Source organism: Vulpes lagopus, chromosome 8 (genome assembly GCF_018345385.1).
Source record: "Vulpes lagopus strain Blue_001 chromosome 8, ASM1834538v1, whole genome shotgun sequence".
NCBI classification, from domain to species: Eukaryota; Metazoa; Chordata; class Mammalia; order Carnivora; family Canidae; genus Vulpes; species Vulpes lagopus.
Genome location: NC_054831.1, coordinates 125,174,422 through 125,192,057, shown reverse-complemented (window position 1 = coordinate 125,192,057; position 17,636 = coordinate 125,174,422). Strand labels below are relative to the sequence as shown.

Genomic DNA, 17,636 nt, shown 5'->3' with positions numbered 1-17,636 from the left:
CATCTACCATATCCTTAGCACTGTGTAGCTACAAAGAAGTAAAAGACATCTAAGGCATCATCTGTGCGGTATCCTTACAGAACCATCTTTCTAACAAAAACTCACTCTGGAGGGCCCTTGGCATCTACACTCACTTTTACTAGAACACTGGCTTCTTCCTCTAATGCTTAAGCTGTATGCCCAAATGTCACTAATGAACTTCAAATGACTAAATTCAAGTTTTTTCTTCCTCAGTCTCATCTTGTCTTCTCCATAAGTGTTAACAATGGTGATGCTGCCTCCTAAAGATTTTCTTCTCTTCAATTTTTAGAACCCCTGGTCTAGCCTGGTCTTTTCACCTTTTATTATTTCTCTATCCTTTCTACGGTGATTCTTTTATTTACCTAATAATAGTCTTCATGTTCCTCCTTATCTTCCATGTGTTTCCTTCATTTCCTTCACTTAAAAGGATCATATACATTCCTCAAATCTATATCTATACAGTCATCTCTCATACCTACAACATCCAAAGACCTGATTTTATACTTCCAACTGACTTTGGTTGTCCTCATTTTACCTGAAATCATCAATAAGTAGCAATGCCAATTTTTGTTTAATATAGATATGTACATATAGATATGAATGTGTATCTGAATACTAATAATGGGTTTATCAAAGCATGAAAAAATGAATTTTATTTTCTGTAATATTTCCTAAATATTCTACCATAGACATAATAGATCTATAACAAATGTTTCTTTTTTCTAAAAATCAAAATAAAGGGATCCCTGGGTGGCGCAGCGGTTTGGCGCCTGCCTTTGGCCCAGGGCGCGATCCTGGAGTCCCAGGATCGAATCCCACGTCGGGCTCCCGGTGCATGGGGCCTGCTTCTCCCTCTGCCTGTGTCTCTGCCCCTCTCTCTCTCTCTCTCTCTCTCTCTCTCTCTATCATAAAATAAAAAAATAAAATAAAATAAAAATTAAAAAAAAATAAAAATCAAAATAAGTAAAACCCACCCTTGTCAACCAGTTTCTCTGATTTCCTCATTTCTCTTGGGAGAACCTAATTTTCTGCTGCTCCCTCTATCCCTCATGATGATCAAGGAAATAATACTTTAAACAAAAATCTCTGATACTTTAAATCCCTCCCATTCCTATCCATACCCAATTAATCTTCTAAATATCAGCTTGAAGTTGTTCCAATAAATAATACCTAGCTTATACAGGAACTAACTTCCAAACTACTCATAGAACATGTCCAAACTTTTCATGAAACATGGAATTCCCTGTATGTGTTGAACACATATGCTATGTATTTTTCTAAGTTCTAGTGATAGAGTGAATATCACAAACAAGGTCTAAGCATTCATGAGGCTTATACATTATATATAGAGATAAAAGTTTTAAAAAATAAATATGATTTCAAGAGGTATTAAAGGCTAAGAAAAATAAAAGGAAAGGGAATAATGAAAAGAGGTTGTATTTTAATTAGGAGAATCTCCCTGAACAGGTAAATTTGAACTGAGACCTAGAGCAGAAAATTAAGTAAAAAATCTGAGGAAAGAGCATTCAAAGGTAAAGAACAACTACACAAAGATGGAAGTACACTTGATATATGTGATCAACAGCAAACAGGACAGTGACTGGGAAAAAACGGTCCACATGGGAGACAGTGTTGGGAAAGAGAACAGTGGCCAGATAAAGTTACACCATGTTAGGAGTTTGCATTTTATTCCAAATGTGTTGGGAAGATATAGGAGAGTTCTAAACTGACCAATGACTACGTATGACATGTTCTCAAAGGTTAGCAGCTAGGTAGAAAATAGATTTTATGGGGAACCAGTCAGATTCACAAGGCAATCCAGGCATGGGATGATGGCAGCATAGAGTAACAGGTTGATAACTATGAAAGTAGGAAGGATGTTGAGAAATAGTTGAGTTTTAAGTTACGTTGGGTTCAAATCTACACTTTAGGGGCAGCCTGGGTGGCTCAGCGGTTTAGCGCTGCCTTTGGCCTGGGGCCTGATCCTGGAGACCTGGGATCAAGTCCCACGTCGGGCTCACTGCATAGAGCCTGCTTCTCCCTCTGCCTGTGTCTCTGCCCCTCTCTCTCTCTCTCTGTCTCTCATGAATGAATAAATAAAATCTTAAAAAAAAAATGCATAAGAGCCAGCTCCTTGCACTCTATATATAAAGTATCATTTGAATGTTACAAGTCTAACTTACAGATTCCCTGTAAGAATACTGTTTTACTTAAGAAAAAAACCGACAAATCTGCGGTCAACAATATTATAATCAATGGGGTCCAAGAAAAAACAGGTTAAAAATACTGGTTTACTGAGAAGCAGGATATGGCTTCATTTCAAGATCAGTTTAACACAGGACACTTAAATAACTTAAAAAGGCTAAAAATAAACAGTATTCAAAACTAAGCATCATTCCTTCAAGTTTCTAAGCTCAATTTTTAATTAACTAAAACAAAATAGAAATGTTTTCCTTTTCTTAACTTGTTGATGCCTGAGCCATTTTGGCTCTGTATGAACTGTTCAGAGTAAGCACTCAGGCATATAGAGGTAAGTCTCCCCCTGCCTCTATTAGAACAGAATCTAATGAATACCATAACAACAGTTCTTTCTTTACTCACTAAGCATCAGAGCTTGAAAATAGTTTTGGTTGTCTACTATCAAATACTCTAATAGTAATAGAGAAAGCCCTCTGAGGCTCTGGAAGGAAAGAGGCAGCAGTTTAGTCTTTTGAGTATCTATCTACTAGGGCTCTTCCATTATCCAGCTCCTATTTGCTATTTTGCAAACACAGCAGCTCTTCCCTATATATAATTCAATTCAGGTACTACTAAGTCATATACTTCTACAACTCTGTTAAATACACTGGTTCTCTAAAACTTCCATTAGTTAAAATACCAAAGAATTAAATCTCAATCTATCATTTCCTTCGAATTCCTCTACAAAACATCAGTGATAGGCAGTTTAAAAAAATAATTTCTTAGGGGATCCCTGGGTGGCGCAGCGGTTTGGCGCCTGCCTTTGGCCCAGGGCGCGATCCTGGAGACCCGGGATCGAATCCCACATTGGGCTCCCGGTGCATGGAGCCTGCTTCTCCCTCTGCCTGTGTCTCTGCCTCTCTCTCTCTCTCTGTGACTATCATAAATAAATTTAAAAAAAAAAAAAAAATTCTTGGGCAGCCCGGGTGGCACAACGGTTTAGTGCCGTCTTCAGCCCGGGGCGTGATCCCAGGAACCCGGGATGGAGTGCCACATCGGGCTCCCTGCAGGGAGCCTGCTTCCCCCTGTACCTGTGTCTCTACCTCTCTCTCCGTGTCTCTCATGAATAAATAAAGTCTTAAAAAATAAAAATTTCTTATTATAATGGAAACAAATAAAAGCAGAGGCTGCTAACCAAAATAGATTTATAGTGCCAGCTGAAGAATACAAAGATACCATAACCAAACTATATCTGAGGGCCCAGACATGCAAAAATACCTTCAAAATTAATACCTATCTTTCTTATATATTTTTTTCTTCTTGTATGTTTCTTATCTCAGGACAATACTTAGAAACAATTTCTGTAAAGAAGTGCTCCTTTATAGGGTTAATTTACAGATTTTACTAAGATGAAACCTTGGTCTTCTCATAATTTGTCAGTCTCAAGCACTGACACTAATTTTAACTTCCTCAACTGAAGAGCTAAAATGTTTTAGTGAGTATAGGGGCACCTGGGTGGCTCAGCCAGCTAAGTGTCTGTCTTTGGCTCAGGTCCTGATCCCAGAGTCCTGGGATCAAGCCCTGCATCAGGGAGCCTGCCTCTCCCTCTCCCCACCACCACTCATGCTCTCTCATACTCTCTCTCAAATAAATACATAAAATCGTTTAAAACATGACTAGTGAAACATATAAAGAACAAAAACTTAAACCTCAAAAAAAAAAAAAACAAAACAAAACTTAAACCTCACTACATCAAAAATGACACCAACTAAAACCAACTTATTTATTAAATTAGCAACCCAGTATATGAAAAACCTGTTTTTCTGATTTCTTAAAACTTTAATTTTAGGGGCACCTGGGCAACTCAATCAGTTAAGTTTCTGACTCTTGGTTTCAGCTCAGGTCATGATCTCATGGGTCATGGAGTGGGCTTGAAGATTTCCCCCCTCTGCCTCTCCCCGACTTGCACACCTGCTCCCCTCTCTCTAAAATAAATAAATCTTTAAAAAACCAAAACTTTCAACAAAAAATTTCCAAAAAGTATAGGCCAAATCTCCTAGAATTTAACTTAATGGGAAGAATCCAAACCTTTACACTAAGATTTGGTTGTAACAAACTGCTTGATTGGAGTGGTTTAGGCTCATATAGGATTTCACTGCAAAGTTATTTGCTGTATGCCACAATAATCAACATACAGGAAAAAGCATCTTTCTCCTAAAAAGACAATGCAACATAAGAAAATATGCATATTTTACAATTAGGATACCAACTTTGTTTCTAATTGGATACTCAAAATAGTTTGTTCTATTAAATTGTTCAAATGCTTTAAGTGAAATCTTAAAAGAGCACTAACAAACTCGTTTCTTATCTATATAAAACAAAGATAAATCTCCAGGGGTGGGTCACTCAGTTAAACATCTGCCTTTGGCTCAAGTCCTACTGGGATAGCACCACACGTGGGGTTACCTGCTCAGAGGAAAGTCTCCTTCTCCCTTTGCTTCTCTCCCCAGCTTGTGCTCTAATAAATAAAATCTTAATAAAAACTTAAAACTCTTAAAAAGTCTCCACTAATGAGCTCATTAATAAAACCAATCTAAAAGGGACACCTGAGTGGCTCAGTGGTTGGGCGTCTGCTTCCGGCTGAGGGAGTGATCCTAGAGTCCCAGGATCGAGTCCCACATCGGGCTCCCCCGAAGCATGAAGCCTGCTTCTCCCTCTGCCTATGTCTCTGTCTCTCTCTCATGAATAAAGAAATAATAAAAAATACAAAAAAAAAAAATCTAATGGACTAAAAAAGTTTATTTTTATAATTATGAAACAGATGCACCCAACTAATTTTATACCAGGCTATGCTGGACATTGGAAAGAACATTAACAATATCACACAGACTTATTTTTATTCCTAAGGATTTTATAACTAAAGAAATAAGACTATTCCATTTTTAATTTATTTTATAAGAGGGTTTAAGTAAGCAAACAATTTAAAACCATTTGAAAAAAATACATATGGCATAGTTTGAGTAAGAAAGTTGAACTATATATTGTTTAAAAGTAACTAAAATGTAAATGAAATCTGCAAGAGTTCAAAATCTAAGCAGAACATTAAAAAATGAAGGATGGGGGGATCCCTGGGTGGCGCAGCGGTTTAGCGCCTGCCTTTGGCCCGGGGCGCGATCCTGGAGACCCGGGATCGAGTCCCACGTTGGGCTCCCGGTGCATGGAGCCTGCTTCTCCCTCTGCCTGTGTCTCTGCCTCTCTCTCTCTCTCTCTCTGTGTGACTATCATAAATAAATAAAAATAAAAAAATAAAAATAAAAAATAAAAATAAAATAAAAAATAAAATAAAAACGAAGGATGGCTTGAGGCATCTGGCTGGCTCAGTCAGTAGTGCAACTCTTGATCTCAGGGTTGTGAGTTTGAGCCCCACTTTGGTATAGATTACTTAAAAATAAAAAATAATATAAAAATAAAAAGAGAGAGAGAGAGAGACCAAAATACTATTTATTGTATACTATGTTTCAATGACATTTGCTCCTTTAACAAACTTAGATGGCTTGCCTTCCAATTCCAACTCTACCAATATACCAATAATTATGGAACATTAAGTAATTTAGAATATTTTTTAAGAGACTCGAAACAATAATATGTAGCTGATTTAAGTATCATGAAAAATAAAAATTCTGAGTCTCCTTTAATACTGATAAATATTGAGAATTGGAATATTAACTATAATAATGCTTAAAAGAATTTCAGGAAACAAAGACCAAGGAATGTAAACTCTATATAAAGAGAATACACTGGAATTATTTCTGATATAAATCTAAAAAGTGCTGTTAACTGGTGATGTCTTTACTCACAAACTACAAATAATAATAATAATCTCTGCTTTTGGCTACCTGAAAGACACCAGACCAGGAGTGCCTGCATGGTTCACAGATCCCAGGTCCTCCCTCTTTGCCCCACCCCCTGCTTGCACTCTCTCTCAATAAATAAAATCTTTAAATAAAAAGAAAAAAAAGAAAGACATGAGATCAGAAAAGACCCTGCCGTAAATTTATATTTTAGCACAGTTTTGACCATTTAAAGGATTAGAATTGGTGAGGCATTTGGGTGGTACAGTCAGTTAAGAGTCCAACTCTTGGTTTTGGCTCAGGTCATAATCTCAGGGTTGTGACATCAAGCCCTGCGTCAGGCTCTGCACTAGCATGAGTCTCTTGGGACTCTCTCTGCGCCCTCCCTGCCCCTGTGCATGTGCACACTCTCTTTCTCTAAAATAAATAAATCTTTAAAAAGTAGACTTGACAATCAGAGAAGGACAAACATTATATGGTCTCATTCATTTGGAGAATATAAAGGGGAAAGGAGAGAAAACGAGTGGGAAATACCAGAGAGGGAGACAGAACATGAGAGACTCCTAACTCTGGGAAACGAATAAGGGGTAGTGGAAAGGGAGTGGCGGGGGGTTGGGGTGACTGGGTGACAGGCACTGAGGGGGGCATTTGATGGGATGAGCACTGGGTGTTATGCTATATGTTGGCAAATTGAACTCCAAAAAAAAAAAAAAAAAAAAAAAAAAAGACCAAAAAAAAGTAGACTTGACTAACAAAGTATGAAGAAACTTTCATAAAGGCATAGATGGAGGAGAAACTGCATCTTTGCTCAGACCAATGTGCTTGAACTTTTATCTGATTCTACATCCTTCCCTTGTGTAACCCAATTTCATCAATAAATCTCTCAGCAAATACTGAGTACCCTTTATGTGATGGGGGGAAGGCCAAGGAGGGAGGACAAGCACTGTTCAAAATTACTGATACAAAACAAAAACAGAATAAAGTAACCGCTTCTCCTTAGTAACCTCAACCCCAGCACCTAAAACAGGGTTGCTGTTTGCATGGTTTTAGCAACCCGTTCCAAGAACTCTACATTCCTTTACCAAGTGTTTGGGTATCTACTAGTCACATGGTTCTTGCTTATGACTACAGTAAAATACAAATGGATATCCAAAGAAAATAATTATAGCTAAATTTTGAAAAGAATCAAGTACTCTTCTCCATCACACAATAGACAGAATAATTTACAAACCAGAAAGATTTTGGCAAGCAGCTGAAGAACACTTACTTCTGTTCCAATTCCAGGTTGCACACCAGAGTATACACTGTCTGGTGGAGGACCCCCATACTTCCTCTGTCCTGTGGTTACATCCAGAGTATAGCCAGTCCTCTCAAGCAATGCCTAAAGATAATGATGCATCTGTTTATACTTGAATATTGTATCACACATCAGTATATTAATCTTTTCCAAAAGATACCCCAACATCTTAGGCTATGTATCTTAGTTACATAAAATAGTGTCAAAATTCATACTGGTACCACTCACACATTTTGCTCCCACTTCATTTCACTGTTCCTTTCCATATATTTAATGGAAACAACTGTAGACATATTAAATCTCTAAGCGCGCAACAGCTTTTTCATATGAATGAGAACAGAAAAATGGGGCAAGGATTATTAAATGTGACATAAGCTGGCCCCAGGCTACCCATTCATACTTATATACTCATTATTCCTCATTTTGCGTTCTTCTCTATTTCAATGAGAAAGCCTTCCTTCACTTGTTCCCATTACATACCATACTTGTGATTCTTTTCAAATAAAATGTTCTCTACCCTTAAAAAATCAAAAGTCGGGATCCCTGGGTGGCGCAGCGGTTTAGCGCCTGCCTTTGACCCAGGGCGCAATCCTGGAGACCCGGGATCGAATCCCACATCTGGCTCCCGGTGCATGGGGCCTGCTTCTCCCTCTGCCTGTGTCTCTGCCTCTCTCTCTCTGTGACTATCATAAATAAATAAAAAAATTAAAAAAAAAAAATCAAAAGTCCAGGCAGCCCCCGGTGGTGCAGCGGTTTAGCGCTGCCTGTACCTGTAGCCCAGGGCGTGATCCTAGAGACCCCGGATCAAGTCACACATCGGGCTTCCTGCATGGAGCCCGCTTCTCTCTCTGCCTGTCTCTCTCTCTCTCTGAATGAATAAATAAATAAATCTTTAAAAAAAAAAATCCAAAGTCCTACCTCCTTTATGCAGCTTCTCATTCACTATTGCTCACATCTTCCTATGACTTTATATTATAGTCAAGTAATTTAACCTTTATTTTGTTTAATCCTTTTGTTTCGTACTCCTTCTGCATCTATAGCTCTATAAGAACCAGACACATTTCTCACACGACACAGACTCAAAATATTTGCCAATTATCAAATGAGTATACTCAGGTTTCAAAAAACAAAACCTTAATGTTTCCGGATTACCAACCTTCTTCACATTATATTAGATATCAAGAGATATCTTGATAGAGATAGGAGAATGGAGAGAATGGAGAAAAGTTCTTCCCTAAGAAAAGCTCTTGCCCCTTGAGAGGCCCGCAGAGCAGACACAATGGGAAAAAAAATGAAATCTACTTAAAAAGGCAAGAATTTTATACTTCATGTTTTAAAAAATTAGATGGTCCCTAACCAGCTAGATGACTCAACTTATGATTTTTCGACTTCAGAATGGTATGAAAGTGATACACATTCAGTAGAAATCACACTTCAAATTTTGATTTTTGATCTTTTCCAGGGCTAGCAATATACAGGACAATACCCTCGTGACACTGGGGTATGGCAGGCAGGCTTAGCTCCCAATCAACCACAAGGGTAAACAGCCAATGCACTTACAACCATTCTCTATCCATACCTACCACTGTTTTTCACTGTCAGTACCGAACTTTATAAACTACAAGAGATATCCAACACTTCGTTATAAAATGTACTTTGCGTTAGGTTATTTCACTCAACTATAGGCTAATGTAAGTGTTTGAAGCACGTTTAAGGTAGTCTAGGCTAAAAAAACATAATAATAAGGTAGTCTAGGCTATAATGTTTGGCAGGTTAAGTGTTATTAGGTAGACTTTCAACTTAGGATATTTCATCAACCTCGGGTGGGTTTATCTGGACATAATACCATCCTAAGATGAGGAAGATTTATACACAATGTCAAAGCAACAAGAGATATTAGACATCACCAAGTTTAGTGCCTTCAAAAGTATCTTTGGAGAAACCCTGAGATGCCAGAGTCACCTTAGGGTTCTCTATTTTTCTAACTTTGACACAAAAAGAGCTGCTCTAATTTTAAGCACAGAAATTACTAATATAGAATATACACACAACATCTATGTATTACATTTCGACACATTACTTGTCTAAAATTTAATATACATGTATCATACATACAATATATACCTTACCAAAAGCAAAGATCCAGCTTTAGGGAAGTAACATAGGCCTATTCAATACATTAAGTTTAAAAAAAAAAAAAAAAAAACTATTATGTCAAACAGAATTTTCACATATTTATTTTAAAAATGGAAGAATGGGATAGCCCCGGTGGCGCAGCGGTTTAGTGCCACCTGCAGCCCAGGGTGTGATCCTGGAGACCCTGGATCGAGTCCCACGTCAGGTTCCCTGCATGGAGCCTGCTTCTCCCTCTGCCTGTGTCTCTGCCTCTCTTTGTCTCATGAATAAATAAAATATTTTAAAAAATAAAAAATAAAAATATAAGAATGGGTTATGCCATTTTACAGATGAGGGGAAAAGGTACAAAGGAGCTCTATGTAACTATTATATGACAGAAACTACAAGTTCTATTTCCTATCTAAAACAAAACAAAACAGTACAAACAACTTCATTAAATAGCTATTTAAATCTGAAAAGTCTATCACTGTGGCAAAACATCAATATCCACCTAAATAAGGAATTAGGTTCACTGGTCTTTCACCAAAAGCCCTACCTTTACCTTGCAGAACAGCTTATCTAAATAATAATAATAGAAATTGGTGCTAGTTACACAGTTCTTGCACATTCCAGGCATTACTCTAAGCATTTGAAATATCTTAATTGCTTTAATCCTCACAACTCTATGGGAATAGGTACCTGTTCCTATGTCCAGTTTACAAATAATGAAACTGAGGTAAATAAAAATTCAGAAGAAGAAAAATAGTTATAAAACACCTCTTTACCAAAAAGAGAAAAAAAGAGAGAGAAAGTGCTTAGAAACAACCAAACCAAGAGACATGACTAAGTTAATCTAAAAAGCTATTATCAGAATCATCAATAAACATGTATCATTCATTCATAGCCAGAACAAGTAATGAAGCCAGGGTCTGAATTAGGGTTTTCTGCCAAATATACAACTGAAGAATTTGAATTCAAGATTTGCTCCCCCAAATTCTTGTGTAATTTTCCTTAAATTATCTCATTTCCATGCACTAGCTTAAAAAAAATGGAACTATAAAAACTGTATCTAAGAAACATGAAAAGAAACACTCAATCTCATCATTAAACTTATTATCATTACAACTACCCAAGTCAAGTTTTACCTTAATCTTTGCTTCATCAGGTCCTTTTGTGGACTCTTGCACCTTGCTCCCCTGTTTCTCCCTTTGCCTGTAGGTCTTCATAACTCCACATAAAAATGCACTTTTGTTCTAGAACAGGCAAGTAATTCAATGAAAAAGAATCACCAGGAGTCACTGAAGGGTCAAATATATAATTAATTTATAATTTCAAAAGACCAGTATTTTAACAAAATATTTACTCATTTATTCACTCGAGTATTTTGGTGGGTGGTTACTATGTGCCAGAAACTGGAGCAGACAGCAGTAAGATAGCCAAGACCTCGGGAGCTTACCTTCCACACTGGCAAAACAGTCTTCCACTCGCAGATATTCAAATGCATCTGGCCTATATTTGCCAGGCATTCCAAAAACAATTCCTCCTACCCACATTATTTTCCTCCAAGATAATAAACAAGATCAGATAACCCAAAAATGTTTAAAATCTGAATAATTTAAATCCATAAAAACCTAGTAATAACCATCAGCAAACCGACTTCGATTTTAAGTTTTTAAAGTAACTTATTGCAAAAAAGTAAGGTGAGATTTTACTCTACAGTTGTGTTTCTGAGAACTCTGCTGTAAGTGGGTCTTTTTTTCTTTAAACTAATTTTTTTTAAACAGAAGCAGAGGTGGTCACAAACAAAAATCCCTTGTCTTCAGGGAAAAAAGTAATGGTAAAGTAATATCAGATCATTAGTGTTCAAAGGCATTTCTAGTAATAGCCTTACCTGAACATGTGATAAGTCACTTTCCTTGAACTGTTGTAGTACAGACAGAGCTCCTTCTTCATTAAATTCCCTGAGAGCATCAATTGCTCTTTCATCAAGATCGACATAAGCTACCAATCCTAAAAATTAAATTGAAAAGGAGTAATGTTATTGCAACAAAGGGGATAACCTAAACTGTGCTATCAACGCTTAACCAAGAATTGTTATATTCAGCACTATTACTAACAAACTAGGGTTTCATTTAATATGCATATAGGCAGCTATACAACTACTCTACAGAAACGTCAAGAGTACAAATATGAAAGTAAAAGATAAAATGTCAAACATGAATTTCAAGCCCTATAAACATGAACTTCAATCCCCACATCCCACAAAAAACCCACAAAAATCCTAGTCCCATTTCCCCTCCCCTCCTGAAAAACTGGAAGTTAAATCTGATGTACACAGTGTACTACAGATTAAGGATTAATATAACAAAATCTGATTTGTTAGAATGGTAAGCATACACTATATTCCCCAAGGATCAATCTTCAAATTATATGGACTGTTGTAGTTGTTGCTAACCACACAAGAGGTGGGAGAAAAAGAGAAACCACTTGTACTAAATAATTCTTTCCACTCTCCAAAAGGTATCAAAGGCTTTCCCTCCTTAGCACCAAAGAGAAAATGAAATGCATTTATCTAAGCATCTACTTTGCTGCAATCAGAATGTGGAAAGGCATAATTTTAAACTCTTCTACAAATGCAAGTGCAGCTTGATTAATCAATTCTGAAAGTCGTATTTTTAGGCTTTTTTTTTTTTTTTTTTTTTTGTTCTTCTGATGTGTCAAGCTGAGGTTTAAAAGATGCTGTGGCATTCACAACACTGTCAATAATGACTTTTCTTCAAATGGCATTAAGAACTTTACTATGGACTTACAAGTAAACTATACAGAAAATATTTGCACTGCATTCTATTCATAATAGTATATTAACTGCACACAGAACATCTACTCAGTTTAAAATGTAATTTCTTAAGTCTGTTAAGTTTCTGTTGTATTTCTCTCTAAGGAATATATTTCAGAATTGATCCAATGTAAAATAGAAATATTTGGCAGATTAAAACCCCAACTCCATATGAACTAACATCAAAAGTGACTCCATTTTGATAAAGCCAAAAAGAACTTTATTCCATACAATAAATATTTTTTTTAAACTGTAATGCCATTTGTAAAGTTACTTTAAGAAAATGTTGCCATGATTTGTTTTAACAGCTCAAAATGAGCATGCCTAAATATTTGGAGTTTTCTTACTTCAAAATTCCATACCACCACCCAAAGCCACAACTCAGGACACCCATCAATCCATTCTGTCAATCCAACCCTACACCCAAACCATCAGCCTCTTATCAATAACAAAACACTCTACAAGAGAGCATCTCTGAGCAAATCACTGCCAATACTCTATGGCAGAATGTCACAGAAAGTTCCTGAGGACTGATTTTTCAAATGGAACCATCACCCAGGAGTCATTTTTAGAAAGTCATTTTAACGTCTAAAATTATCCTAAGCTTCTCAGATTTGAAAAAATTTAAGGACAAAAAAAAAAAAAGACATTTGTTACTACAGTACTTAAGACACATTTGTGAGACAATTCAATACTCTCTCCCAGAATCTGGATAGGCACACAAAACACAGAGGAAGAAAGTTTCCATCTATGGCCCCAAAGGGGGAGGACACATTTATTTATGAACAACACTCCCTAAGGGTAAATATTTCTCTCCCTCTTTAAAACTTCAAACCACTTACAACCAACCATATTAAGATATTCAAATTTGCTTAAGCACTTATCCATAGGACTTCGAGATTTTTTTTAAAAAGCAGCTGTTACAAACCGAACACTTCCAGATTACTGAGAGATGTGGATTTCTGTCTATTAGGAACTAGACAGGCCACAAGCTCTCAAGGAGTCTGACATTTATTATCGTTTCAGACAATACGGTCTAACCAGTCCTCTTATTATGCCACCTAATCAGACCTAAGCGGATTTAACAATCACTTTAAGAAGCTAAAAGTAGAAAAGTAAAAGCAAAATGATGACTGATTTAGAATTAAGAAAACAACGTAAAATTTGGTATGTGGAAACATACATTTTAATTGGTGGTAAATCTAAGACAAATTGATGTACTGTTCTGAAAACAACTAAGACTGCATATTCAACACTAAGAAGGCTTCAAAATAATGAAATAAGAATATCAAAGTCAAACCCAATATGCCCTCCATGAAGGGAAAGTAACAAACATTCAGCTCTACATAGATCAGAAACAGTATTATTTAACCTTAAAAAAAAATCTATAAAATTCAAAGTGGTTTGCCCTCACTTTCATAACCAGTCAGAAACAAGAAATGCATATTATACCTGTCTGAAATATTTCATCAAGTCTTTCTGCCACCTTCTGTGGGAGGCCTGCCTCTATCAGTGTCTTGTAGTGTTCTGTGTGAGTTACACTGGAAGTATCCATTGGTTCTTCCTCTTCTTTTAACTGTACCGCATTACCATTCACCTGATTAGCCATTTTATTATGCTGCTGGAAAAAATTCAGGAGCTATATTACATTAAGCCAGAAATAACTACTTTGTAGGACAATGCATGATTTATCTAAACTAATTTGTATACATGCTGCTAATAAACTCTATCAAAATAATATTATATGCCTTTTGTGATGTATCTGACCTAAATTTGCATCCTGTAAAACCATAGAAAATGTACATGGAAGCATTAGATCTTTAAGGAACTTCATGTACACAGGGTTAAAAAAAAAAAAAAAAAAAAAAAAAAGCTTGAATTCACTGAAGGTAGAATTGCTGATTAACAAAAGCAGCTGTTGTGTCCTGACAAGCATATCAACAAATCACCACAAAATCCTAAAAAGCCCATCAGCTCTCAATTCTTATACAGTTTTTAAAAGTTTGATTTAGAAACAGAATGAACGCCCACAGACCACTCAGTCAAAGTTTAAGGACTTTCAAATTTTCCTAGTTCTGCTTCAAATCTAGGGTAGGTGTGAGATAAATGCTCTGCTGTCTCTAGTTCAACATGCTGGTGGTTTGGGTTTTCTCCGCCTCACTTAAAAACAAACAAACAAAAAAAACACACAACTTGACATTAATTTTTGCTCTAAAATTAATTCACTATTCCCATTCACAGATTTAAAAGAAAAAATGACCAAGTTTAAAAGCTAAACGATTGTTTTAAGTCCACGTAAAATAAAAAGTGAGCTATAATCGAGGTTGCTTCTTTAAAAAAAAAGTACATATTGAATTTTTCATATCAGTAAAATAAAGCTGCAAAAACATATTGAAGAATGGACAGCTAACTTTTTCCAAATAGTTTCAACAAACATTACCTAGTTAGGGTAAACTTAGGTCAGATGTCTCAGATCAACCTACCCAAATTATTTTGTATGTTCAACCTGTATACAATGCTGAAATGGACCAACTCCCTGAAGAGAGAGATTAGATTAAAAAGAAAAAAAAAAAACCCATACAAGGCCAGTCTCCATACTGCCTCAAAAGACAGAGAATTAAAGTACACTTGTCTGTGGTGAATGTGATGAAGATAATAAGCAGAATAAAGACACTGCAACAAATATTGAAATAGAGGACATGAAGGTGGATCTCAAGAAGAAGCCGACTTTTCTTGATGAATCTCAAGGTACCTACTGAGCTATAAGGAAAATACAAGCTTCCTAAAAACACTAAAACTCGCAAGATAACCACACTTCCAGATTGCTTATAACCACTGTGCAAATGCACCAGGTGCAGTTTTCTGACCTAAAACAACTTTTCATTTCAAAGTCCACTGATACTTAGCTGAAGTTAATGAAAAAGGGAGGAAGACTGAGGGGAAGGAGGTAATAGAAGGAAGAGAGGAAAATGCAGAAAGGGTTATTCTGGAAATAAGATAAACATCATGACTTCTTATGATTACAAAACATTAAGATTGATAGCCCACTACTGTCTATACAGACGCAGACTCTGGTTAAACTTTGGGTGGAGAAATGTTTCTCAAGGCAAGCCTCAAATTCTGATGAACTGGCAAAAACGAAAACATTCGAAACTGGCACACTTTTCATCAAGAAACTACTTACAGTGTAAGATGAATACGTTTAACTGATTAACACAACCTACTTCTATAGAGATGCACCCTAAAGTCCAAAATCTCTTTGTGAACATATAGTTCTGCTTTCCCACGCTCCCCCACCCCCAAATACAACCGTAAGATCATCAGAAGTCAAAAGTTCTCAGTATCACAAGACCCTTACAGTATGGCACCTGGGAATACTATGAGTCACAGAAAGAAAGCAAATTTTTAACAGGAAAGTTCAATGAACACCTGCTAAGGTGGTATGTTTTGTTTTGTTTTAAAGTATGTGTAAAGCAAAAAGACAAGTTGTGTATTAAGCACAAGACAGAAATATTTATGACTGCCATTTCGTTGCAAAGGCTCTCCTACAAGTTGATTGTGAAATTGGGTTGAAATTGTCAAAAAGTTTGTAAACTTTAACAACAGCCAAAAAAATAAAATAAAATAAAATAATTAGATTCCAGAAAATAAAACCTTTCAGATTTCAGATCAAGGAAAACCTCTCTCTTCAAGCCAAATACAATGTGCTCATTTAAAAAATAATAATTTTTTTTTTTTTTTTTTTTTGGAGAACGTTTAAAACTCTTGTGTCAATCGAACACAATGCCACAACAGCCAAACCATATTTCTGGATGCAGCAAATATCCTGTGACTGGAGTCATTTGATCTAAGCATTTTTGCAAAAAAAAAAAAAAAAAAAAAAAAAAAGAGAGAGACGTTTTAAATGAGATTTTTAAAGGGCTGCTGGGAGATTTTTTTTTTGGGGGGGGGGGGGGGAGTCGGCACTGGCCCCTCCCTGACTTCTTCTGAACACCTCTGTGCAAAATTCTCCGTATGAAGAGTCGGGCTTTAAAAGAACCAACGAGATGGAGGGTAACGGTCATCTCATGGGTCAGGAGCGTCAAGCCCTTATCCTACGACTGACTCCGGAGGCATAAACTCAGCCTCTGTCGAGGACAGCAGAAATCTCACAGCTCAGTGTGAAAGGGCTGAACCTTTCCAAGAACCCCTCGGCCTTAAGTTTCACGTTTTTGGCAACACGGTCAGAAGAAAAAGAATCGCCTCTCCAATGGAGTGCGCCTCTGACATCCTCGGAATCAGCGCATCTCAGGCGCCGCCTGAAGCCTAAGTTTCACGGCCTCTAATAGTCATTTTTTCCTTCAAATCTCGGCTCGCAGCATGCAGAGTGGGGGAGGGGAGGGAGGCTTCCTACACGAATCGGCCCTCGGGCTCCGGCTCGCACAAAAGTTTTCTGGCGGCTCAGGTAACCCCGGGGTGTGCATCCCGCCCTCGGCCCACCCCACCCCTCGGGCCCGTCCCGGTCGGCAGCACGTCCCCCTCGCGGCTCGGCCTGCGGGCAGCACGGCGAAGCGGCTCCGGGCCCGGAGCGGGGCAGCCCCGGGGCCGCGCGGGCTTCCGAGGCCGCCGGACGGGGCCGGCCGCGTGGAGCGGCGGGCGGAGGCGGGAAAAACGCGGCGGGCCCCGGCAGGCCGCGCGGAGGGCGCCCGGCGGGCCGGGCCGCGGGGGCCGGGGGCCGGCGGGGCGGGGGCAGGATGAGCAAGGGCGAGGAGGCGCCTCGGCGGGGCTGGGCCCTCCGCTGCGCGGCCGGACGAGGCCGAGGCCGCCCCCAGCCCATCCCCACCCCCACCCTGGGGCCTCGGAGCGAAAACGAAACTGGGGCCGAGGCGCCGAGCCCGGGCTGGGCCCCCGTCGGGTCGGATCGGGGCTCCCGGCCCCTCCCCCCACGGGCCGGCGCGAGACTCACCAGGGCAGAGCTGGGGCCGCCGGCCGGGCCCGTGAGAATCAGCGCGAGGCGCTTTGAAAACGACTAGAAATGGCGCGCGCGCCACCCCCTCCCCCCCTCATGGACAGAGACGCGATCCCGGCAGCACGCGGGGTTTCCCGGAACTGCTTCCAGGGACTCCGAGCGGCCGGGCAATCACGTCGCGCGGCGGCCTGAGGGGCGGCGCGGCCGCCCAATCGGAACGAGAACAAGGGGCTCACGCTGGACGACGGGGGAGCCAATCGCCGAAGCCGTCGGCTGAGCCAATGAGGGAGCTCAGCGCCGCCGGCTGGGGCGCCTCCGGGGCGGGGGCAGGAACACAAAGGGGTCGGTGGTGGAGCCCCGGGGAGAGGCGAGGCGGCTGGGGCGCCGGGC

The 17,636-nt window shown here is 38.9% G+C and overlaps 1 protein-coding gene across 5 annotated transcripts in view; it reads right to left on the bottom strand.

Annotated features, from left to right (window-relative positions):
* The window catches only part of HNRNPR (heterogeneous nuclear ribonucleoprotein R), a 31,941-nt gene extending 14,541 nt beyond the window's left edge, over positions 1–17,400 (bottom strand). Inside the window, exons 1-5 of one of the 5 annotated variants that reach the window (XM_041766313.1) lie at positions 17,244–17,397; positions 13,751–13,919; positions 11,354–11,472; positions 10,608–10,715; positions 7,318–7,431 (exon numbers count right to left, since the gene is read on the bottom strand). In XM_041766313.1, coding sequence (XP_041622247.1) covers positions 7,318–7,431; positions 10,608–10,715; positions 11,354–11,472; positions 13,751–13,907 — 498 coding nt within the window. In that variant the 5' untranslated portion in view covers positions 13,908–13,919; positions 17,244–17,397. Of the gene's footprint in view, positions 1–7,317; positions 7,432–10,607; positions 10,716–11,353; positions 11,473–13,750; positions 13,920–17,243 lie in introns of all 5 variants that reach the window. The other 4 variants (XM_041766315.1, XM_041766314.1, XM_041766316.1 and 1 more) reach the window with 4 other exon arrangements.
* Between the last annotated feature and the right edge of the window lie 236 nt (positions 17,401–17,636).